At 35.5% G+C, this 23583-nt stretch overlaps 3 protein-coding genes across 38 annotated transcripts; all 3 read left to right on the forward strand.

The window, feature by feature from the left end:
* The first annotated feature begins 917 nt into the window (after positions 1 to 917).
* On the forward strand, positions 918 to 7460 carry LOC123216864. Of its 2 annotated transcripts, none has more exons than XM_044637481.1 (7): positions 918 to 1288; positions 1610 to 2018; positions 2144 to 2252; positions 2624 to 2744; positions 2877 to 3653; positions 3839 to 5735; positions 6669 to 7460. In XM_044637481.1, the coding sequence occupies exons 2-7, from the start codon at positions 1823 to 1825 to the stop codon at positions 7094 to 7096; spliced, it is 3528 nt and encodes a 1175-aa protein (XP_044493416.1). In that variant the 5' UTR covers positions 918 to 1288; positions 1610 to 1822; the 3' UTR covers positions 7097 to 7460. The 2 variants fall into 2 exon arrangements, with proteins under 2 accessions (XP_044493416.1, XP_044493417.1); XM_044637482.1 differs by having other exon boundaries at positions 2895 to 3653.
* A 1051-nt stretch (positions 7461 to 8511) lies between these two features.
* On the forward strand, positions 8512 to 11365 carry LOC123217500 (uncharacterized membrane protein YuiD-like). Its single transcript, XM_044638562.1, has 5 exons — positions 8512 to 8936; positions 9692 to 9848; positions 10192 to 10242; positions 10456 to 10548; positions 11003 to 11365. Exons 1-5 carry the CDS (start codon positions 8746 to 8748, stop codon positions 11081 to 11083), a joined length of 573 nt encoding a protein of 190 aa, XP_044494497.1. The 5' UTR covers positions 8512 to 8745; the 3' UTR covers positions 11084 to 11365.
* Positions 11366 to 13530: 2165 nt separating this feature from the next.
* Positions 13531 to 23570, forward strand: LOC123217232 (cyclin-dependent kinase G-2-like). Of its 35 annotated transcripts, none has more exons than XM_044638100.1 (11): positions 13533 to 15785; positions 16306 to 16441; positions 16552 to 16640; positions 16834 to 16945; positions 17023 to 17129; positions 17218 to 17864; positions 17977 to 18130; positions 18223 to 18300; positions 18725 to 18811; positions 19694 to 21003; positions 23007 to 23570. In XM_044638100.1, the coding sequence occupies exons 1-6, from the start codon at positions 14044 to 14046 to the stop codon at positions 17315 to 17317; spliced, it is 2286 nt and encodes a 761-aa protein (XP_044494035.1). In that variant the 5' UTR covers positions 13533 to 14043; the 3' UTR covers positions 17318 to 17864; positions 17977 to 18130; positions 18223 to 18300; positions 18725 to 18811; positions 19694 to 21003; positions 23007 to 23570. The 35 variants fall into 35 exon arrangements, with proteins under 35 accessions (XP_044494052.1, XP_044494035.1, XP_044494044.1 ...); XM_044638109.1 differs by lacking the exons at positions 17977 to 18130; positions 18223 to 18300 and having other exon boundaries at positions 17218 to 17398; positions 17471 to 17602; positions 17787 to 17864; XM_044638095.1 differs by having other exon boundaries at positions 17218 to 18130; positions 18665 to 18811.
* The last annotated feature ends 13 nt before the right edge of the window (positions 23571 to 23583 follow it).

The following is a 23583-nucleotide window of genomic DNA, read 5'->3' on the forward strand; positions in this document are numbered from 1 at the left end:
AATATATACATATATGAATATATGATTATATAATTGAATGATATTAAATTAATAATAAAATAATATCTAATCACATAATAATATTTTTATATATATTTATATGTTAAAAATATAAATACATAATATTATTTATTGTACTCACCTATTTTAATTATATATTATATAAATCAATATATAATTAAATTATTTTAAATAAAAAATAAAATAATTGACGTAAATATATCGTATTTATTTCCTCGTAATAAATCTCTCTCGGATTGCTTTTCAACTTTTGGCCTCGGGCAGACAAGCGGTGATGCTTTCCTTCGGCTTTAGGAGTCAATTAAAGAACTCATCCAAACAAAAGCGAAGAGTTAATGTGGTTCATCTGCCGTTGGATGTAGGAGCCAGCCATTTGAAAAATGACACGTGTCAATGAAGAGACTTGTTCTAAACATTCACTTCTCAGCTAACTGCCGTCACTTCATTCATGATTAAAAAATAGCAGAAGCCCACGGGCCTCACGTGTGATCCAAAAAGTAAAAGCTGCAAAGAGAGGTCCAAAGACTTCGCCTAACAGCTTCCTCAAAAATAAAAACAATTTTAATTAGAACCTTGAAATAAATTTTAATAACGAAAAAAATAAAATAAAAATTTCAGAGTGAGATTGATATTTAATCTTTATCCAAAAATTAACTAGTCACAATCAAGCTACATAGGACCATACGCCAACCACATTGAAACGACAATCATTCTAAATCCTTTCCCAGAACTGGACATAAAACTCATTAGCTTGATAATTATTTTAATTAATGTGCAAATTAAATGTTTGTCCTATTGTTAAAAATTAATAATAATTACTTTTTTTCTATTATTATTGTGGCATAAAATCATTTATCCATCAGTTATTTATATATATATAAAATAACAACAAAACAAAAAGCAAAAAAAGAAAATCACACACGAGGCAGAGAGAGTAAAGAAAGAAACCAAAGCTTGCTGCGGAGGTAAGAAGCAAATCTGAGCAACAAAGAAAATGAGAACAAGAAGAAGAAGTTCATTCTTTCGAAGCAGAAGGAAATGCTGAGTTTCCATTGAAAGTTTGTAGCCGATCGATCTATAGAGTTCTCGATCTGTTGGCTTGACAAAGCATTAAATGCTTTAGATCCAAGTGTTGGTACGGCATTCGTGGCGACTGTCATTGCCATTTAACTTAACCAATTTTTGGCTTTTCAAATTTGAGATCTTAATCGACTTCTCAACAAGCATTCACTGTTCTGTTGAAGATTTTTTTGTACTTCAATTTATGGTAAGTGAAGATTAAGTTTCGTTTGTAACACTACAAATGGCGAAATTCACTTGTCTAGTTTAAGCTCAACTGGAGGTTTAAGAGTTGAATTTTAGCTGAATTAGGGTTCCGTTTGTTAGTAACTGTGACCTATGGGATCTTATGTGTGACAAAGTCTAGGGTTTCATTATTTAGATGATCAATTTAGATGTTCTATGGATAGGAAACTGAGTTTGTGCCTTTCGAATGTGAATTTGTTCAAGTTTTTTTTTTTTTTTTTCAATTCCAGTTCTTTGGATTATTTACAACGCTCAGGTATTGACTGTTGAGTGTTATATGTAGGATTTGGCTGGTAAAATTGGAATTAAATTAGTTCCTTGAACTCGTGGAAGTGGAAATTTGTGTTCAAGTTGCTATTTTCAGCTTAAATTATTTCCTTTGTGCGCTATATCTCTGTATGAATATGGGCTATTGGATTTGGCACAAGTGCTGTTTCATGTTGGACAGTAAAGAGAGTACAGAGTTGTGATTTTGGAAACAATTTGGCTGGTGGAGATGCCTCCTTCTCCAGCATTGAAGTGTTCTCCTGGAAGGGAGTTGAGAGGGGAGAATCACAAGCGCGGGCGAAGTTTTGAGAGTGGGTTGCTTTTCAAAGAAAAAGATGATGATCTTGCTTTGTTCAATGAAATGCAGATGAAAGAAAAGGAAAGTTTTTTGCTTCAGTCTGTGGAAGACCTTGAAGACGTGTTATGTAATTTTCCGAACTGACTTCTATATTTTTGGGTTTGGGTGATATGAGTCGTGGAATTTTTGTTTGTCCGTTTCCTATGTGACAGTGCTGACTCATTCTCATTGATTTTGGATTGTTATCTACAGCTACAAAATTGAGGCAGTTTACAGATTTCAAGCTTGGAATCACAATTCCAGCTCGAGGAGAGAGTAGTGAACTGCTCAATGCAGAAGGGGAGAAGAATGATTATGATTGGTGGGTCACCTTACTTTTTCATGTCACTAATACTCTGAACTTTCATTGTTGATTCTCTAGTTCTTTGACACTCAACAAACTTTTTGTTGTTCTCAAGTAAATAGTGAATTCAACAAAATTTGTTGCCAAGGCAAATTTGTCCATATTACACATGTAATTGAGTAGTATTTTTGGCTCATGATTAAAGCATTCCATCTAGGAAGTAGCTATCTATTTCTTGCCAGCAATTGGCCTGCTATCTCAACTGTCTTAGTGAACTTTTATCATTTCATTACTTGCATTGCAGTTTATCTCCTGCACTAGTTTACTGTGCTAATGATGCTTTAGTATTTTTGCTTACATGAAAGGCCAAACATTTATTTATTTTGCAGGTTGGTGACTCCTCCAGACACCCCTCTTTTTCCTTCCTTGGATGATGAGCCAGCACCGGTTAATGTTGCACGGAGAGGCAGACCACTGAGTCAACCTATTTCCATATCAAGATCATCCACTGTAGGTCATCAATTTTCTTATACGGAATATAGTTGTAATTGCTTAAACTTTTCCAAAAGCACACTAATTACTTGGTATATACTAGTTTTATACAAAAAGAACTTTATCTTTAGTTTTAATTTTTCACATTAGATGAGCACCTGTATGCAGATGGAGAAGAGTTACAGAAGCAGTAGAGGCAGTGCAAGTCCAAACCGCTTAAGCCCATCACCTCGCTCCAGCAACAATTCATTCCAGTCAACAAGAGGGAGGCCATCTTCAGCTCCTCATTCCAGTCCAACCCCTGCACAGCGACCTGTTACTCCTACACGGAGACCATCTCCTACCCCAAATAAACCCTCAACGCCTGCTCCTAGGTCTTCTACTCCAACTCCACAGAGGATGAGCACATGGTCCAGAAGTAGCACGGCTTCATCTGGGGTTAAGGGAACTTCCCCTGTAAGGACAAGCCGAGGGAACTCTGCTTCTCCAAAAATAAGGGCGTGGCAGTCAAATATCCCTGGATTTTCCCTTGAAGCACCACCCAATCTCCGTACTTCCTTAGTTGATCGACCTGCTTCATATGTGAGAGGTTCATCACCAGCATCCAGAAATGGTAGGGATTCAGCTTCAAAATTTGGCAGGCAATCAATGTCACCAACTGCTTCTAGAAGTCTCAGTTCATCCCATAGTCATAGTCATGATCGGGACCGATTTAGCTCTCACAGTAAAGGTTCAGTGGCATCATCTGGTGACGATGATATTGAGTCTCTACAATCTGCTCCTATGGGCATCTCAGACAGCACAGTTTCAAGGAGAGTTTGCGCCTTTTCAAATAACAGAGCTCCAGCTTTTTCTAAGAAATCCCCGAAAATGTTGTCTCCAAGTTCTGCTCCAAAAAGATCCTTTGATTCTGCTCTTCGTCAAATGGTATTTTATTTCTTATTTCATATGGGCTATGTGTTTAATTTCTCACATGTGTTTTAACAGCTTCCATGGAGCATCTTATCATATGTATTTTACTCAATGTTTGTAATTGCACTGAACTACAAATGTTTCATGCATGTACTTGTCTACATTTTCTGGAGATTATCATATTCAATGATTTTGCGTAGGATCATCGAAAGAGCCCCCAGAATATGTTCAGACCACTGTTGTCTAGTGTCCCCAGTAACAATTTTTATGTTGGAAAAGGCAATTCTGCTCATCGCTCTTTGATATCTCGTAATTCCTCAGTTACAACCAGCAGTAATGCAAGCTCTGATCAAGGTGCAATTGTTGCACATGATACTGAAGGAAGTGATCACCACCAGGATGATATGACTAGTGATTGTGTGAAATTATCATGTCCTGAAGTTCAAGAAGAAATCTTTGCCTTTGATAAAGTGGATGCATTAGATGAAGAAGCTGAGCGTGAAAGGCATAATAAGTCAACTAACCTTCAGCTTGGTGGCTTGGATAGGGACCCTGCCATTGCCTGTGAGGAGTTTGGCTACCATGGTCGTGATATGGAACCAAATCCGGCGACTAATGATTTGTTTCTCAGGATTGATTCTTCTGAAGTTGGTAGCTTCGATAATATAAGACTTTGTTCAACATGCGGTCTCAGATACTGTGTCAATGAACCAGTGGAAGGAGACATTTATCTTTGTCCAGATTGCAGAAAGCAAAGTGATAATATGGGAGTCACCAACCATGAGCCAACTCTATTAGTAGCTGAGGATTTCTCAGAGTTGTCTGTGAATACATCTGACAGGAATAATTCATCTGAGGAATTAAAGCCCCCAATTGCTGTACCTGAACTGTCATCGCAAAAATTTGATTTGGTTGAATCAAGGGTTTCTGAGCATGAAGAGAATGCTGAGCAAAGCCAGAAGTACTCACGAGCAAATTCTCTTGTAAGATCTGTTGTGGAGGGAAGTGAACAAAAGCTTAATTACCAGCAAGAGATTGACCAACCTACCATTGGCCATGATCTACCTGGTAAGGACAATGGAGGTCAGCAGTTGCAGCACTTCAGAGACTATTTAGATTGTAAGGTTGACTCTTCAGAAGGTGCTGGCATTTCCTTACTGCTCAAGAGGTCAAGCAGTAGCAAGGGGCCTGTTCTTCAAGGCAGGACTTTCACTGCCACTACTATACCTTATGAAGATCTATCTTATACAAGAAATAGTGCAAACAGTTTTAGAAGCTCCATAGGACATGGAAGTGCATCTGCATCATCCTCAGCTGATTTCAGTTCATCAAGACAAACTGAGTCTCGTGTACAACGACAGTTGAGTGGCAGGAAATCTGACACAGAGAATCACAGATATGATGCAAATATGAAACCTCAAAGCATTGGATCATCTTTATCTGGAAGTTCAAACCATACTTATCAGGCTTTTGGTCTTGCAAGAAGCACGAAAGAGGTTTCAGTGAGTGATACGAAATACGATTATGTAGGAGGATCACCTTTCACTTCACAACCTGAACTGCTAACTTCAGAAAATAAAGAAGCAGGTGTTGCTAATCCTTCAGTTCCCGAGGAAGGTAATTTGGGACGTAATGAAAGTAGTAGAACAATGGATGCTTCTACCTCAGAATTGTCAAGCCATGTGGCGAGCATTCAGTCTGAGCAAAATTCAGTAGCATCCTTTCCAAATTATGAAGAAAATGTATCATATGAATATGGAGAAGACATTCCAAATCATGCGAGGAATGTCTCTGATGTAGAAGCATCAGTTAGTACTCTCGAGTCTTCTGATGAGGAATATCATACCAAGCTGAATTCTGGCCGTGATGCAGTGGATATAGCAGAAGCTCCTGCTCAAGTCTCTTTGACTACAATAACAGAAATAGAAATTGAGAAAACTTTTCCTAGTTCCCCTAGTTCACAGAGTGGAGATGTCTCTCCCAAGTCAATAAGCATTGTGAATGAATTTCAGGAACTGTCTTATCGTCCGCCTTCAGATAATGATATATCAACTGTTCCAGACCCCAGCTTCTCAGATAATGCACATGGCATTTTAGGTGTGTTTTTCTTACTCTAATAATCTTTGTAGTTAACTCAATCTCCTCTCTTCATTAGAGATTTTTTGCATTTTAATCAATTTCCACTTTTCATTAATTTTCAAAAAAAAATTATGACATGCAATATTAATCACTTTGTTGAGCTTTAGGCACTGTTTAAGTATCCAGTACTGGTTTTATATATTATATGATGTTGCTAATTTCCATCATATTTAGCTTTGTCCTTGTTTCCTATTTAACTTCGGAGATTTTTCTTTTGGATTTCACTCTTTATGTATCTTTAATTTTCTTTCAGTAACTACGCCTCATGCACAATATTGCTCTTAAACTACTCATTTGCTGCAATTTGCTTTGATTTTTAAAGGAGATTTTATAGTTTTCTGCCAGTCTTTCTTAACAATTTTCTTATTTCCATCCTCCATCTTTTTCTGAGCAGATACTTTTCTCCTGCAATCGATTTGCTTAATGATTTGACATTCTTGTTCTTGATGGAAATCTTACTTGTTATATTCCATTAATCGTCTACTGATGTGCATTTATATTGCATATGGAAGCTGTGAAACTTATTCAGGCACTTCATTCCTATAGTTGTGCTGCTGGTTTAGTTAAATGATCTGTTGATATGTTTCTATTATTTTCTTTTCTTTTTCTTTTTTTCATTGTTTTAAACATATTTATTTGGACACTGAACTTTGTATCATTTGTGAGGATAACCCAACCACGATCTTGAACTGAAGCTGAACTAATTAAATAACACCTCTTATCTTATATGGTTGCTGAGCTAAAAACAATCTTGTTTTGTTTACAATGATTAGTTTTAACAACATGATGCATTTAATCTACGTGCACAACGTGTTTTATCTCATGAAACTTTGTTTTGAAGTAGGTGTAGCTTTAGCTCAGTTTTGATAAGTTTCCCTACATGTTTGACAGATGAGTCAACAGTTCTGGTAGAGTCCCGAGGAGGAAGTAAAGCAAGAAGCCTGACACTAGAAGAAGCAACGGATGCAATACTTTTATGCAGCTCCATGGTCCATGATATGGCCTATCAGGCTGTAACCATTGCAATGGAGAAGGAAAGCTCAGTGCCAGTGGAAGGTTCCAGGCCAACGGTAACAAGATTGGGAAAATCTAGTTCTGATAGAAAGAACCAACGAGGCAGGACTGTAGGTAAACACACTTTAAGATCCCAAAAAGCAAGGCAGAGGCGGGTAGAAACAAATGCAAAGCCTCCTGCAAATGAGACTGAAAATGATGAGAATGCGGATGAATCTGTGATTCGCAATGTTGGGCTTCCCAATAAAGTGGATACTATGAAGCCTACAAAGCTGGAATCCAGGTGCAATTGCACAATAATGTGAAAGTCTTTCATTCAAACCATGCACCAGTGTCCTACCATGTCATTGTGTTATATATATATATATATATATATATATATATTCGGAGAGAGGGGGTGCTGAGATGAAGAATGGTTATAATTTTATTGGTTTTGTGTTTGAAGGGCTGTTAGGATAATTGGCAATTGGTTTTTGTTGGTTCAAAATTTATTTGTAAAAAAACACCAGGCATAAGTGTAAAGTTGTATTGTGATTAGGCTGATGATATTCGTGAGAGGCATTGGAGGGTGGTGCTTGCTCCACTCCAATCGCCCCATTCTTGTTAGTTATTTGTTTAACTCAGGCCTTCGCCTGCACTGCCGCTAAGAATGCATTAGAATTGCACCTACTCGTTCATTTTCTTTGCGTGCTTGTGGAACGATGTAACCCCATTTGAATAAGCCAAAGAGAACTTGTCTTGGTTATTCAATACCAGCATTATGTAATTACTGTTCTCTTGCCCTCTTTTTGAGAGGGAAAAATCATACGCAACGGTAACTGATGTCGATTGCTCCAAAGTTTAATTTCAATTGCCTCCAATTCGTTGCCTAGTTAGTAAATGGAAAAAAGTACATAAACATTTATTTGCCTCCAATTCGTTGCCTCCAGCGGTAACTGATGTCGATTGCTGCAAAGCTTTTTTTTTTATAAATTATAACTTAAAATCATTTTTATCTTTTATAATAACGTAAATCTGAAGTTAATAAAATATTTTTAAATTTAAAATTGACTACAAAATATTAATAATTGATGTAATAACAAGATAGAAATAATCAATTTAACCTTTAGTCTATCAGGGAGTTTTTAAGAGTGAAATGAGAGTAAAACTGATTTTACGTTATCTTAATTTTATCCTTATAATTTATAAAATGTAAACTTATATAATTTCTCTATTAAAATTAAATTATTTTAATTAATTTCCTTTACCTAGAAAATTCAACCATAAATGTGGCATCATTTTTTAAATATTTTTATTAATACAGGCGATGCAATTAGCTTAACTAAAATTTTATCCAAACAAATATTTGTTCTTTCCCGGTCGAATGTCATTAGCAGAAGTGTTGTGCACGCAATTATGGACATTTGCACTCACTGAGAGACCAGTTGAATTAAAAATTGTCATTTATGTGAAACCCAAAAAATAAAAAATTTGTCATTTATGTATCATGTGTTCTAAGAATAATAAATGTATAGTTTTATAAATTAATAAAATTATGTAAATAATTTTATATATAAATAATATTATATTATTATATAATTAAATATTATTTAATTATTTATATACAAAATTATTTTTATAAATATCATCATACTTTGCCACCATTTAAATAAATAAATGTTAAAATTTATTATGCTATTTTCGGGATTATTTTTATTAAAGTGAACAAAGGAGGGAGGGAAGCGAAAGCAAGGGGAGAGAAAAGAGCGAGAGAGGTATATTCGAAACAAAATTCAGATTCAGAGTGACACGCATATTCGGTTGACGTAAAGACCGTTAGTTGTTGAAGAGAAGAAACCAAGGCGAAGAAAGCAGAGCACAGAGGGAACCTGCCACCTCTGCCTTGGCCTTTTCTCTCTTTTAAAGTCCAACCAGAACCCTACCTAACACTCTCTTCTTCTCCTTTCTTACTTTCATGCCGATGTATTTCAACTTTCTTTCTTTATTTCGGGTCAAGATGGATGATTTCTCAGCAACATCAGGGCATTCGTCAGCCGCTTCTACGTCCTCTTCATACTCACGATTGTCATTATTTACCAATTACCCTCTTGTTTCAGCTGTTCTGTCATTCGTTATTGCCCAATCTATCAAGTTCTTCACCTTCTGGTAATATTTGTTTCTTACTTGGATTCTTTTTTTTTTTTTTCGAATAGTCTTGAATTTTGGATCCGGGCTTGGTCTTTTGTAGGTTAATATGGAAGTTTACAGGATTTGTATTTCAATTTGTGCATATGATGTATTATAGTTTAATGAAAGAACTTTGGGTATTATTAGTCAGTGAATCGTAGAAGTTGTAAAAACTGCGCTACACGGATCTTGATATGGTTATGAAATTGTTAATTTTGAGGAATCAAATTTAGTTCCTATTGATAATCCCTAGCTCCGCAGGTCAACTGTGAGATTGTTATCAACATTCAGCAATATTTTACGGTCATATCTAGCTTTAAAGTATCATCAATACTTTCTTTCTTTCTTTTCTTTCTTTTCTTTCTTTTTTGGCTGCCTCGACCGACTTAATTCGTCTTTGGAATCATAAATGTGGATGATTTGTAGGTTATCATTTGTCTTTTGCAGATGGCTTTTCTTTATTTTTCTGTTTCTAAATTTGTTACCATCTAATTATTGAAAAAAAAAAACACCTTTTCTAGTGTTCAGCTGTCTGTTTCTCCTTAAATGATATAATGGATAATTATGCAAATGGTGAATTTCTTCAGTAAAATTTAATTGTGGGCATATCAAACTTAGTAACTTGTTGAAATTGTCACCTCTTTGCTTGTATTATGCTTCTATTGGCATTAATGAGGTCTCATCTATCATAATTTAATCTACCCTGAGTTGCTTAAGCTTTCCTAGATTTGCAGGTACAGGGAAAGAAGATGCGATCTCAAGCAGTTTGTTGGATCTGGTGGAATGCCATCATCCCATTCTGCAACTGTTACTGCCCTTGCTATGGCCATTGGGTTACAAGAAGGCTTTGGAGGGTCTCTGTTTGCTATTGCATTGATCTTAGCATGTGTTGTATGTTCCCTTTCTCCATTACATTATATCTACCACTTACAACTACTTTAACTGAGTGCTGATCTCGAGATAACAGGCTCTTCCTGGATTAATATATTGTTTATATAGATCAAAATCTTATAACAGAATTAAAATTATGTTGCTAATATATGAAAAGCACTTGAACTAGATCAAGTTGTTTTTGAATTGCTTTCTTTGTCTTAACAGTTGTCTGTTTATGTTGTACTAAATTTGTAAGTAAAAGTTATTTTATTGTGACGAATGGTGGTATTGAAACAGTTTTACGTGCTGATTATGTTAGCAACCCATTGTTAGATATTTAATGTAGAGATTACGGTGGCAGGTGATGTACGATGCAACTGGTGTAAGACTTCAGGCCGGGCGCCAGGCAGAGGTTTGATACTTTTGCTGCATTTGGTTTTTGCTCTTGCTTCCTTCTCTCCTCATGTTTTTGATTGCTCTCTATCCATTTTCAAAATTTATCATGCCATAGAAGCTTTATATGTTTGACTGCTTGCTGTGGATTAGTCGCTATTCCATCGAGATGCATATATATCTCTTTTGAGTTTCTTGATATTTTCATGTTTCTAAATTGAATTCTTTTCAGTTGTTAAATCAAATTGTATATGAACTGCCTTCTGAACATCCTCTCGCTGAAAGCAGACCATTGCGTGAACTTCTTGGTCACACCCCTCCTCAGGTTCGGTTTATTGCATTGAATTTTCCCCATAAATACTTGATGTAGTCACTCATATCTTTTACCATTGAAAACCTCCAAATCCATATGTTCTTCACATCCATTGTTCAAGTTTTTTCACAATAACAGAGGACGATTTCATCATGCACATTCTTCTTTTGCTTTTAAACAAAGTCATTGATATCCATATCTTGGATTTGAGAATTAAAATTGGATTATTACAGTTTGCCTCAAATAATACTACTAGATGCATTGCTGGGGATTGTGTTTATGATGCAATACCTCTTTAGCTGTGCTAGTTCTATTGAGCTTCTGAACTTTGTAAAGATAGAAGCCATGTTTAATTTCCTATATTACTTATTAATTGTAACTTGCTATCATGCGCAATGAAACGCTTTTTAGAAGATAGCAATTTGAAAGGTAGTTATTACTTTTGTTTTATCTCCTTGTATCACAGGTCATTGCAGGTGGTTTACTTGGTATTGTCACAGCAGTTATTGGCCATGTGATCATCGTAGTCATCAGTGGGCAATCTTAGGCTCAAGTACCCCTCATATAGCATCATCGTGCACAGCTCTAACACTTGATCATGCCACGGAACAGAATTCATATTGCATATCTGTGACCATAATCACTTTCTGAATTTGAATGAGGAGACTCTGGTTTTAACTTGCCATGTTCTTCCATTGTACTATAATCTCTTCATTCAAACAGTTGCGTTTCTGCAATGTAATTTGATTGATTGATTGGTTGAAACATTGGTTGTGGTTATAATGGAAATTCTCTTATATATCAACTATGAAGTTGGAAAATTATTGCATCTGACATACTAAGTTTGATTCATATCCAGTTGTTGCATTTGTACTTTCACCTTGTGCCAAAGTGTGCCTGTCTTACTAAAATGCCTAAAGAGTGTTTGTAACAATGGAAGTAAGCGTATTAATTGGCTGCCATAGAAAGGAAAAAGCCTGACTTACATGATAATTTGCAAACGGTGGTAAACAAGAGTTGGCCAGCAGAAAAGATTGTCTATTGATGCTCACGAGCCTGAATTCTTGGTTCTTCTTGGAGTATCAATTGAATCGAGAATGGGTAAACTTGACCATAGACACTTTTCCCAATACAATATTGTTAGTTTTTTATTTCAGGAACAAGAATATTGGGAAAGGTTAAAATGATGTATTAATATGGGTTAACTTTATTATCAAAATTTTAATTGCAAGACAAGTGTAGCGCTGTCGAAGACAAGTGTAGCGCTGTCGAAGACAAGACTATTTGTGGGGAAGACAGCAACTACTTCCAATCCAGAAGAATCATATTGCAGGTCTTCAAAGAATCAAAGCGTGGTTTCTCCTACATTGACTGGCAATGTGATAATCAGGTCTTTCTAAGATGGCCTCTTTGTCAGTAATCTGACAAATATTCCACTGTGATGGTGAATATGATGATTTGTTAACTTCCACAACATCTAGGTAGTTCTCCCAAGGCGCCTATGCTGCCTTAATTCAGGCTTCAACTTTGTTCACAGCATCAACAGGCCACATTACATATACCTGTCAAATAACATGGCTCATATTCAAAGACTTGTTTCACTTGAAGTGTCCCGGGCATTCCATCATAGAAGAACAGGCGTTCTAGACAATGAAGTTTCAGAACAAGGTTGTCCCAAGCTAACAATAACCCTTTCAAGAAGGAACTAGATGTTTTAATGACCGTTTCAAGTATGCTAGTGGTATTTAATATTGAAGCACAACCCAAAAAAACATTACCTTTAAAATTTCATCCTTTGAGAAAAATTTATGAGAACCATGATGTTCCGTAGAAAAAATTGATATATGGCTTATGGCTATTTAACATTACAATAAATTTTCTCATCAAAATATTCTTCTTCCTACTCATAAACTTCATCGTGTTCTTGAGATATGAATTGCATTAAACTTCAAGAACCCTTCTTAATTATTTTAAAGGGATTTTCCGCTTTCAGTTTTCTGACTACTTGAATTCTGCGTTGTAGGTGAAGGCTGAGAGATTGAAAGCACAGGCACAAGAGAGGTTGGCAAACAGACTTGCGGCTACTAGGAGAATAGCAGAAGAAAAGCGCACGAATGCAGAAGCCAAATTGAATGAGAAAGCTGTGAGGACCTCTGAGAATGCAGACTACATAAGGAGAACTGGTCATCTACCATGGGGTGACTTGCTTTATTTAATTATTTGAGATTACATATTAAGCCAAACTTTATGAAAATATATATTAATTAAAATAGCTAATTATTTTTTATGGTTTAAACAAATTTAACTTTTTTTTTTGTTTTTTAGATTATCAATATATATATAACCAAAACTCTAATCTAATATTCATTTACTTTTTAGACTCTAGTCATTTAAATATTTTTTCTATCCAAAATTCAATTAAAAACAAATAATGAGATTATTAATTTAGGAAAGTTATTTATTAATTATTACAATAAATAATTTGTATGTAAAAATTATTTATTTTGTCGAAAAATAAGAGATTTTTTACCGGTAAAAAATTCAAACGTGAAGTCTTGATAAACGTGATCGTACTTTGTCAGTGCTCATCACACTAATAATTATTCATCATATTTAGTATTATTTATCACGCCTAGTTATTATCACTATTCCTCACAACAATTATTGTTTGTTACAAATTTTAGAGTTAAATATTTTTTAACAAAATGTATCTATTTTGATTATACCTAAAATATATTTAAACAAATTTATTTTAACAAAATATGAGAAATATTAAATTTATTAAATAATATTTAGGTTTATTAAGTTATCAAAATAAGTTTTAAATTATATCACACATGTACTTCAGACCCCGGTAAAATAAGTTTATTTTAATTAATTTGTCATTAATTAATTTAAGTGAAACTAGGGCTAAATTCGTAATTCTAGCATACTTTGGGAGCGAAGATATTATTCCTATTAATAACTTAAACTAATAATAATAATAAAAAGGTGAAATCGAGACCTATCAAATAGGTGGTGATCACAACGCGCCCTAGATAAAACGCTCTCGTCTTGTTTGCCACTCTAATTTTCTCGAAGGTGCGGTCGCCGCTTTTTTAATCTCCCTCTAATTTCTCCGTGTCTGAGTTGGTAAGCAACATCGAACGCTCTCTTTGTATGAGAGGTGAAGATTTTATGTCTTTCATTATTTTCCAATTCTAGGGCTTTGCTTCTTCGTTTTTCTCTTCGATTTCTAGGGTTTTCACTTTCGCATTATATCGCCGAATTTCGATTGATCAACTTAAAATTGATTATCTTCTATTGATTTTTATTTTTTCTTTCCATTGATTCTGCGTTTGATTTCGTATTATTTTTAGATCTGAAAGTAGTTTGGCTTAGGGTTCTAAATTTTTCAAAAAAAAATTGAATCGATTGTATAATCAAATTAGGTTTTACTAGATAGAATTAAGGGGATTTGAATCGAGATTAGTGCTTTATTCAACTGAATATTTGGATAAAGTATATATGGCTGCTGGGAGACATGGGGGTTACCGTGATAACGAATTCAGAGACCGAGAGGCTGATTTTGAAGTGTCAAGGCGTGAATATGCTTATTCCAAGGATGAATATGACTATGAGCGGGTTATGAGTAGTAATCATGAAAACCAGCTGGCTGGAGTTCGATACATGAGAGATAGGGTTAGACAAAAGGATATTAAGGAGAGGGAAGTGATGACAAATGGTGGGTATCGCCCCTCATCCAGTAGGAGTGATTCAGATAGCAGTGCTGGTGGTCTTAATAGTCTTGGGCCCAGGCCGAAGGAGTTTTCAGTTAAGGCTATTGACAGGGAGCCTGGTGAATTGTCAAGTGAAAGTGGATCTGAGGATGCAACTGAAACTGACTTTGTGTCAAAAGGTAAGCATAAGGAAGTTTCCAAGGTGGTAGTGAATGGGATTCAATCTCATTTGGAAAGAAAAAGGAAATTCTCACCCATAGTGTGGGACAGAGACGATAATAATGTAGGTAAAATTAGCAATTCACCCGTTGTGACGGCCCTTCCCCCTTCGCCACTTTTACCAAAGACATATCACAAATCACCTAACGTTGTTCCAGAGGGAGGTGTACATGTATCTCCCTCGAAGGGTAGGAAAAACCAGACTTTTCAGTCTGTTTCACCAATTAATCCTCCCGTGGAATCTAGGACAGTTGAATATGATACATCTGGGTCTCCTGTTGGGTTGTCTATTTCACCTTCAAAGGAGCAACAAGGGTTTAATGTTCTGGGATTGGAACATTTAGACGATGTAGACTATGTAACAACCCATAATATATCCTCTTCGAGATGGGCAGCTGGAAACAGTTCACCTATTGATGAAGGTGAAATTTTAGAAGATGAAGAAGTTCCCAAAAGGAGGAAGAAATTGCCTCTTTCAGAGTCTTTGCAAACCCGATCAAGGAACAAATCTATTAGTCCTGAGCTTCTGGAGCTCAAGAGAAAGGGGTCTGAAAGGGCGAGATCCAGGTCATCTGAATCTGATGAACACAGCAGCCGTGCTAGGTCTTTGAGTGGGGATGATTATCATAGTAATGATTCAGAGAAGTATGATTACATGGAGATTGACAAGGAAGAAAACCATGATGATATTAGTGTTAGTGGGTCTGATGCAAATTCAGATGATGAAACCAATTCTCACAAGACTCCAGAACCTGCAGCACCTCCTCAAAGAAGTATAAATATGCTTCAGGGATGTAGGAGTGTTGATCAGTTTGAGAGGCTAAACAAGATAGATGAAGGCACTTATGGTGTTGTATATAGAGCTAAAGATAAAAAGACCGGGGAAATTGTAGCCTTGAAGAAGGTAAAGATGGAAAAGGAAAGAGAAGGTTTTCCATTGACTTCTCTTAGGGAAATAAACGTCCTTCTTTCTTTTCATCATTCATCTGTTGTGGATGTTAAAGAAGTTGTTGTAGGGAGTAACTTAGATAGCATTTTTATGGTGATGGAATATATGGAACATGATCTAAAAGGACTGATGGAGGCAATGAAGCAACCATTCAGTCAGAGTGAAGTGAAATGCCTCATGCTCCAGCTATTGGAGGGTGTTAAATCTCTTCATGATAATTGGGTTCTTCATAGAGATTTGAAGACATCAAACCTGCTCTTGAATAATAGGGGTGAGTTGAAGATCTGTGACTTTGGTTTGGCACGTCAATATGGGAGCCCATTGAAACCATATACTCATTTGGTGGTTACTCTTTGGTACAGGTGAGCCACACTTGCCTGATTTCTCCTTCCATGCTTACATTGTTTACATACGTGTAGTCATGTGTGCTTAATGTATTTTAATCTTTATTTATCTAATTTTGTTGTTTTGGTTACATATGTGGTTCAGCATGTACATGTATGTCATTTGTAGGTGTCGGTGTGCCAGTCTGTTTGTTTGAACTCTTACAGAAGTTGTTGGTGTATTGTTAATTTCTTGACCTTTGGAATATTCTTACTAAATCTTACATGGTGACCTCTCGTGTGATAATCTCATGAAACTTGTTAATCTATTGGATGGTTCATGGTTGTGCTTACATATTTGATGTCATGTTTGCTATAACAAGTTTTGTTATTTTCTTAACTTGCGGTTCCTTTCATTGAAAAGCAAGTCTCTGACCCCTATTTAGGATGTGTCTTTAGCCCCCTTTTTTCCTGCATCATTGAATATATGGTTTTTGAAAGCTTAACATGTTCTTTTTTATTAATGACCAACACACATATATTTTACTCACATCTGCAGGGCACCAGAACTTCTATTGGGAGCAAAACAATATTCAACTGCAATTGACATGTGGTCATTGGGTTGTATCATGGCTGAACTGTTGTCTAAGGAGCCACTGTTCAATGGCAAAACTGAATTTGATCAACTTGATAAGGTGAATTATGTTCAATATATCAGATGTAGGTAAACTATGTTCAATGCCTGTATTGAATGCGGTCCTATTAATCACTTATGGTTCTTCTTTTTTTTTCTCTTATGTGACAGATTTTCAGAATCCTTGGCACACCAAATGAGAAAATTTGGCCTGGATTTTCAAAGCTGCCTGGTGTGAAAGTCAACTTTGTCAAGCATCAGTAAGTATCAAGTTTTTGCTTATTTCTTTGTGACCAAGTGGACAATTACATTGAGGTGTTCTTATTCTTGCCACTGTTTTCCCAGGCTTCCAGCTTTGGGAGAGTCTGATCTGGCTAACTAGCCTCCATTGGGGACATGTTATGTGCACATATTTTGTTTTTGTTTGTATTAATTGCTGAATTTTCCTTTCAGGTACAACCTGCTGCGCAAGAAATTCCCAGCAACATCTTTCACTGGATCGCCAGTCCTATCTGATGCTGGGTTTGACTTGTTGAACAAACTCTTAACCTATGATCCCGAGAAGGTAAACTTCTAATCATCTTTGTCATTTGTTAATACTGTCTGATTTGACCTAATACTTAAGCCATGGTTCTTCTGCAGCGAATAACAGCTGATGCTGCTCTGAATCATGATTGGTTTCGTGAAGTTCCTCTTCCTAAGTCCAAAGATTTTATGCCTACCTTTCCTGCTCAACACGCTCAAGATAGGTATGAGATTCTCAGCTTGAAATGTTGAGATTTTGGCAGCAATTTCTTTCTATCAATGTATAATTCAATGTATTTTTTGTTTTTGTAGGCGTATGCGAAGAACTATGAAGAGTCCTGATCCTTTAGAAGAGCAGCGTATAAAGGAGCTGCAACAACGGGAGCTAGGGGCAGGTGGTTTGTTTGGCTGATAGAAATGAATACATTTGTTAACTGTGTCTAGGGTCCTGTGCTTTAAGTGTCAAAATAGTTTGCAAATGCCCACAGTTGAGGTGAGGAATATGCATTCAACAGAAGTTGCAAACATTGCTTGTCAGACGATCATTCATGCTGTTTTTTAGCAGGCAACTGTGGTGGTTTGGGTGGAGAATTATATGCTTGCTACCTGTCAACAAGAATTCTTACAGGTTAATTTTGTCCTCCGGCTCTGGGAATCATGTAGAAAAATGCGTCTGTGACACTGATTGCATTGCAAGGTGTGGCATAACAGCTTTTCTTCTTTAAAATATGAGTTTCGGCTGGAACTTGTGTATGTAACATATTCTCATTGGCACATTGTAAACAATCATCTTGAAATTTGATTTTAAATTAGAAATTTATGGAATTTACTATGCACTATCATTTCTATCATTTTTAATATTCACATTGTGTTTGCAAGAGACGGTTGGTGTGAAGTGGAGGGGACGTTGTTCGCTTTTCATTGATGAACAAATTGACAGTAACCATTGTTCTTTGAAGGTAATTTATCGATTTAATATCTGCAGAATGATATGTGGGATAAGGACTCTTCTGTCTAAAGTGTGAACATTGTTATGCTGGCATACTCTTGATATACAGTGGTTTGTTTCAGTTGCTGTGCTATTATTCTCTTTCTCTTGCCACCCTCTTGAAAAATTCTTGGCATTATGGAGAAGATGATTTCACTTGTGCAGTGATCTTGTGGGCAGGATTTGCACCCTTTCTAAAATGCTGTTAATGGAACAGTATTATATTTGATTAATAATGTCAGTACCAAAAATATTTAAGAGTAACTTGAAATATTTGTGATACTGCCAACACTAATTACTGCTCTCTTCTGTATATTGTTTTGACTCAGGCTTGTTTTTATTGTAAATTCATTATTGGATGTGATTATCAAATAAAGAAGGCGGCTGTCCTGTTAAGCCATGTTGTTGTATGTGCTCTTCACCTAATCATGTCTAAACTTCTACTTACCATGAATCTCTAGCTGATATGTTTTCAACTGAAGATTTGAGAGAATTCAGCCTTCTCAAATAATGATAAACCATAAGCCTGAGTGAAGAAAGAATATCCAGTTTGCAACTTCATGTCTAGTTGCATTTTAATAATTTGGTGTATATTAATTTCCAATGATTTTGTGCCTATGTTTCTCCACTTATCTTCTGTTGCTTGGACTCTCATTTTGCACTTCTTTGCTTCTTGGTACTGAGAAAACTTGACGCATTTTTTTAATGTGTGAAGATCAAATGGTTAATTGTAACCCTATCTATTCTTTTTCACATTGATGGTGTGGGAAGATTCAGACTTTATTAGCTGCAGAAAATTCTCTATGACATTGTCTGCAAATGTCACTGCAGTCTCAAAGCAAGCAGGTTGAGGAGGTTACCTGTATTCTCTGGAATTTATAGAACTTCCAATTAGTTGTTCGTTCAGGCTCACTAGAGGTACCATGCAAATTTGCTTTGTTGTTCATGTATTAGATCATATTGTTGGTTGCACTTAATTCATTTTCAATCTGATTTGTTATCAACTTGTTCATTGAAGTGATGGTCAATATTTCCAATAAAGAATTAATGTGAACAGGCGTTAAATTTAATAGATAGATGAAACACCATAAAAGAATGATGATGATGATAATGGGGGGAATTTTATTTGGATACACTGATTGATGTTAATGCAATTGCCCTTTGGTGTTCATTTATTGGTGTGGTTGCTGCACTGCAGGTTGCAGCAGATCATATACCTTAGTTTTACATTCTAAATAGACATTATTTTGGTGGTGCATGTGCATCATGTTATTATGTGATCAATGGTGTGCATTTCTAAAACAATGCAATATCACTTGTAATACAAACTTGGTATGTATAGTACTACTGGTTGTATATTAAAATAGCAGTGGCAGGTGCATTAAAGTACACGTAGACGAAAGTGCAATTTGAAAATTACTTCTAGATCTTGCATTATTTTATTTAGCCAGTAGGATGATTACAAAAACCTCACTGGTTATTTGCTGATTATATAACTGAGAAGTTGCTAAGTTTTATGGGGTTTGGAGTTGTACTATTATGAACATTTATGGATCTACTTGCTCAGTTAATCCATGTAGGCCTTCGCAGACAAGACTGGAGTTGCAATGGGTGATAATTTTTATGTGGGAGTTGTATTGCCACACTATAATAGTTAGCAGAGCTATATTTTTTGAGTATTACCGACAAGTCAAAATCATAAATTATTTTATAGTTGGTGACAGTCCGGTTTTGAATGTGCCCTTTTCTATAGGTTGTTGAGTCACATTTACTCATTTTTCTGATGTGATTTTATTTTAGGCATGGCTGGAAGAATGGGTTGCTTGGAGATGGAAAACCATGAAGCGTCCACTTCCCATTCATGAAATCCATGACCTGAGGTCATTAAGAGTAACTTGTTATATTGAATCAAACAGATATAGAGAGGTGCGTGTAATCCCATCAACACAATCTTGATTCCCTCCACCCTTTTAGATGGTCATATACTTCCTGGTTTTTGGGGCTGTTTTTCTTTTCTCAAACCCTAAAACCCATTCTGCCTTGTTGTAATTTTGATTATAAACCATTTTGAGGAAATTGGCAGGCAGGGAAATATGGAATTACAATGTGGTCTATACATCAATGAGGTATGATTGATTGTTTCAACCATGTCATCTCATGCTCTGTTTTCCTCCTCTTGCACGAGGTTAATTAATGAATACTAAAGACAGAGAAATTAATTTTGTCAAGTATAAAGTTCTTTCATGATTGTGAATTAATGAACTAAATAACGGAGCTTAACACATTTTAAAAGTCTACTTCATGTTTATGTTTGAGTTACTCCTATAATGACCAAATTCTTTTCATTTTTGTTTGGATGATATCAATTTCTACAAATATTCTTAGTTTGCTGATGTGGGTGGTGATGAGTTGTGCAATGCTGTAAGCAAATACCAAATGCCAGTTTAAGTGCTGCCCGCCCCTTTCTTTTGTCTTGTGTCTCAGGCAATGCAGCCATTCACCACATCAAAACTAAGCATCTGTGTTTGCCTGCATTTTAAGGCCAAATGATATTATTTACTTGGGTCAATGATATCATCTTGTCATCATAAATTGTTTTATGGTATCCAGTCAAAAGCTTAGAGATTTGAGTGTGTAAGTAAATGTTGGTTGTGTATAAATTTCTGCCATATCTCTACAAAATATAGCTTTCTTACTATAGAGGACTTCTTTTTCTCTCTTACTATCTCTCTCCATTTTTCCTCTATCTGGGCAATTTCTAACATTTATACTGACATGTCTACATACGTGAGAAAACTTGCTGTGATTGCTCATGAGCATGTGCGGACAGAGGTGTTGATGGTTTCCCTTTAAAACCTGAATAAACATTGATTTCCTGGAGCTTTGATGTATTTGGAGCATCCTTGCCAGGGTGATTAACTAGTACTGAGAATGATGGTCTTTCCTAGTACAAAGGTAACAAGAGAGAGTTCAAAGAAGAAGATTGTTGTTTGATAAGAGCCCTATCAACTGTTCATCCAATATGGTAATGCCCCCGGGGTTTGTCTGCAAATACAGACTGTACAACCAGTGCATGCTACAAAACATGTCTTTAGAGACTGAACAATATTGTAAGCATCACTTCTTAAATTCAATTTGAGCGCTAGTTGCATGCCAAGATCTTAATGAGTGCTTTGTTTGTCCTAGATTGCTATGGTATATAAATTTGTGTATAGGTGGGTGGGTGGGTGGAGAATAAAACAATTTTAGCACATTAATGTGTAGTTGTGGTAAAATAATATCCTAAAACTTCCTAGTAGTATGCATTATAAGTGACAGATGACTCTTTATGTACCGTGAAAATCCATGAATTGCAGTTCACTTACTAAGTTTTGGATATACCTATTTTAATTAATTTACCTTGAAATTAGGACCAAAACTAAGGGTGTCCTGATGTCTGATGAAATATGTAAAATGTCTGTCAACAAGAACTGTTGTGTTTGCTTAATTGCCTAACTCACTATCACTAAGAGAGGAAATATAACAAACTACCTGGTCTCACCTCATCGGCCCAAGGGTCATGTGGTTCCCTTCTTTGTACTTGTTAAATGAAAACAGTGAAACCTGTAGTCTATTGCAGGGCAAGAGTCACAAAGGAAAACGCCAAATTTATATCAATTCTAGTACTCAAAAAGCTACATATACTAGTCAGCCGTGACAATAATCTTAAGACTCCAAATCACCTACAGAATATATATGGTAAAATATTGTGTTAATGTTGAGTATTTTGTTTATGTTTGAAAGTTAGTGTTTTGAGGTTTGAGATAAAAGTTGGGGTTTTTGTGATTGTTTATATGATTAAGTTGTTAATTTCTTTGAGATTCATGGCGTTTGAAGAGTTTTGAGCATATTAAATGGTTGAATGGGTTTGACTAGATTAAGTCAGACTTTTGGCATGAAAATCAAAGTTTACTGCAATTTGCTATGTAAGTTTAGTGATATAAATATAAGTTAGGGGCTTTAAAGTTAGTTGCTATGTAATTCTAGAATGTATAATTTGGGGATGTATGTGGAAATATAGGTGTGAAATCTTGCCCTTTCTTGTAAAGTTTAGAGGGAATATAAAATTTTGAGACTGCAAGTTAAAAAAAAAAAAAATTAGGGGCAATGTTATGAATGTCCAGTTTTAAGTATTCAAATTATGTGTAATTTAATGTTATTTTATTCATGATTTAAAATCATTTAATTATATGATGACATATTATTTAAGGATCTATTTGAGTATTTAAAAATGGATGCATATAATTTAACTTAAAATTAAACTTTTGACAGTTTGTTAATATTATAAATATTAGTGTAAGCTTCTCGATAATAATTATCCATAAGTTTTTAGATAAAATTTGAATTTACGTATTTTTGTGTGCTACTAACCAATTTATTTTGCAATTTGTTCGTAAAAGGTTGCACAAGTAGAACAAGTCCTTTAGAATTATTTAAATCTGAGTGTTAGTATTTATTTCAATTAGATTACAAAGTTCAAGTTATAATAGTACTCGTCTGTAACATGAAAAACTCATCTAGGGAACCTTTCAATGGGGTTTCCAAAAGACAATCCAAACTGGAAACTGGATCTGACCTTTGATTTAGGATGAAAAGTTCTTTGGTACCATAAACATCTTTTTATAAGGTTTTTAACAAAATAAATGCTTTTTATTGGCTCTAAAATGCATAAATCTTCGCAAATTTTGGTTATTATTAGGGTTTTTTTTCATTAAAATACTTACCATGCGATTTCCTTTACCCTAAAATTCATTACCATCCCTTACAATTAACTTGGCACGATCACAGTAATCTATCCCTCTTTCTGTGGCAGATTGTAATTGACCCATTGGTATCTAGTCTTTCCTGTGCGTACTATTTCAGATAAGAAATATTTAAAATATCATCTTTGCATTCTATGTGTCTCTGTCATGTGTTTATTTCCTTTTAGTTGTTTCAGTTTGTGTTCCAGAGAGTCGTTCTATCTTGTTATTGACTTGTTATGTTTTTTGTGGACAAGTTGTGGATATGGGGTGCAGGATGAATGGTTTAGGCCATTGGTGACTGATATTGATGGTATTGGTTTGCTACACAGGGCAAAGAGAAGTGTAGAGTCAGAATTAAGTGTGCCAGTGACAACTAGCAAATTACAACTGTATTATTGCTTCTACATTCTCACTTTTGTGATGGAACTTACTCCAGTTGGGGACCTTCACTGCCAAATCGGTACTGAGTTGAGGCAACTTTGTTGAACTAGTCATTCTATTGATTCATGGAATGGGATTCTTAATTGAGAATCCTATTGTTAACTTTAATGGAAGTGAAACAAGTAGCATTTGGCTCTTCTTGGTTACCAAATCCTTACAGCTTCCATTGCTACTGTGAATTTGGCACCAACATTGCCATCAACAATTCCACTTGCCATATTCTCTTTCTTCTTCGGAAATCACAGCCGAGGTCACTTCTATTTCTTTTATTAGTCCTTAAATTTGAGGAGAAGGAGAATGATATTCAATGTCGGGATGGTTAAAAACAAGTGTTTCTATTGTGTTGTGTAAACATGCAAGGATTGAGGAGCAAGGAGGGGCCTACTTCTTCTTAAAACTATGAAAATACAAATTTGAATTCTAATGGACACAAGAGCCTTGGTCTTGGTTAATTTTATTTCCAGG

This window comes from Mangifera indica, chromosome 5, assembly GCF_011075055.1.
Source record: "Mangifera indica cultivar Alphonso chromosome 5, CATAS_Mindica_2.1, whole genome shotgun sequence".
NCBI lineage: Eukaryota > Viridiplantae > Streptophyta > Magnoliopsida > Sapindales > Anacardiaceae > Mangifera > Mangifera indica.

Excerpts from the sequence above, each read along its gene's own strand:
- LOC123217500 (XM_044638562.1), top strand. The coding sequence starts at position 8,746 with ATGCCGATGTATTTCAACTTTCTTTCTTTATTTCGGGTCAAGATGGAT. Across the intron at positions 10,243-10,455 it reads AGGCCGGGCGCCAGGCAGAG|TTGTTAAATCAAATTGTATA; the intron begins GTTTGATACTTT and ends AATTCTTTTCAG. Across the intron at positions 10,549-11,002 it reads TTGGTCACACCCCTCCTCAG|GTCATTGCAGGTGGTTTACT; the intron begins GTTCGGTTTATT and ends CTTGTATCACAG.
- LOC123216864 (XM_044637481.1), top strand. The coding sequence starts at position 1,823 with ATGCCTCCTTCTCCAGCATTGAAGTGTTCTCCTGGAAGGGAGTTGAGA. Across the intron at positions 2,745-2,876 it reads CCATATCAAGATCATCCACT|ATGAGCACCTGTATGCAGAT; the intron begins GTAGGTCATCAA and ends TTTTCACATTAG. Across the intron at positions 3,654-3,838 it reads ATTCTGCTCTTCGTCAAATG|GATCATCGAAAGAGCCCCCA; the intron begins GTATTTTATTTC and ends GATTTTGCGTAG.
- LOC123217232 (XM_044638083.1), top strand. The coding sequence starts at position 14,044 with ATGGCTGCTGGGAGACATGGGGGTTACCGTGATAACGAATTCAGAGAC. Across the intron at positions 15,786-16,305 it reads GTGGTTACTCTTTGGTACAG|GGCACCAGAACTTCTATTGG; the intron begins GTGAGCCACACT and ends TCACATCTGCAG. Across the intron at positions 16,442-16,551 it reads AATTTGATCAACTTGATAAG|ATTTTCAGAATCCTTGGCAC; the intron begins GTGAATTATGTT and ends CTTATGTGACAG.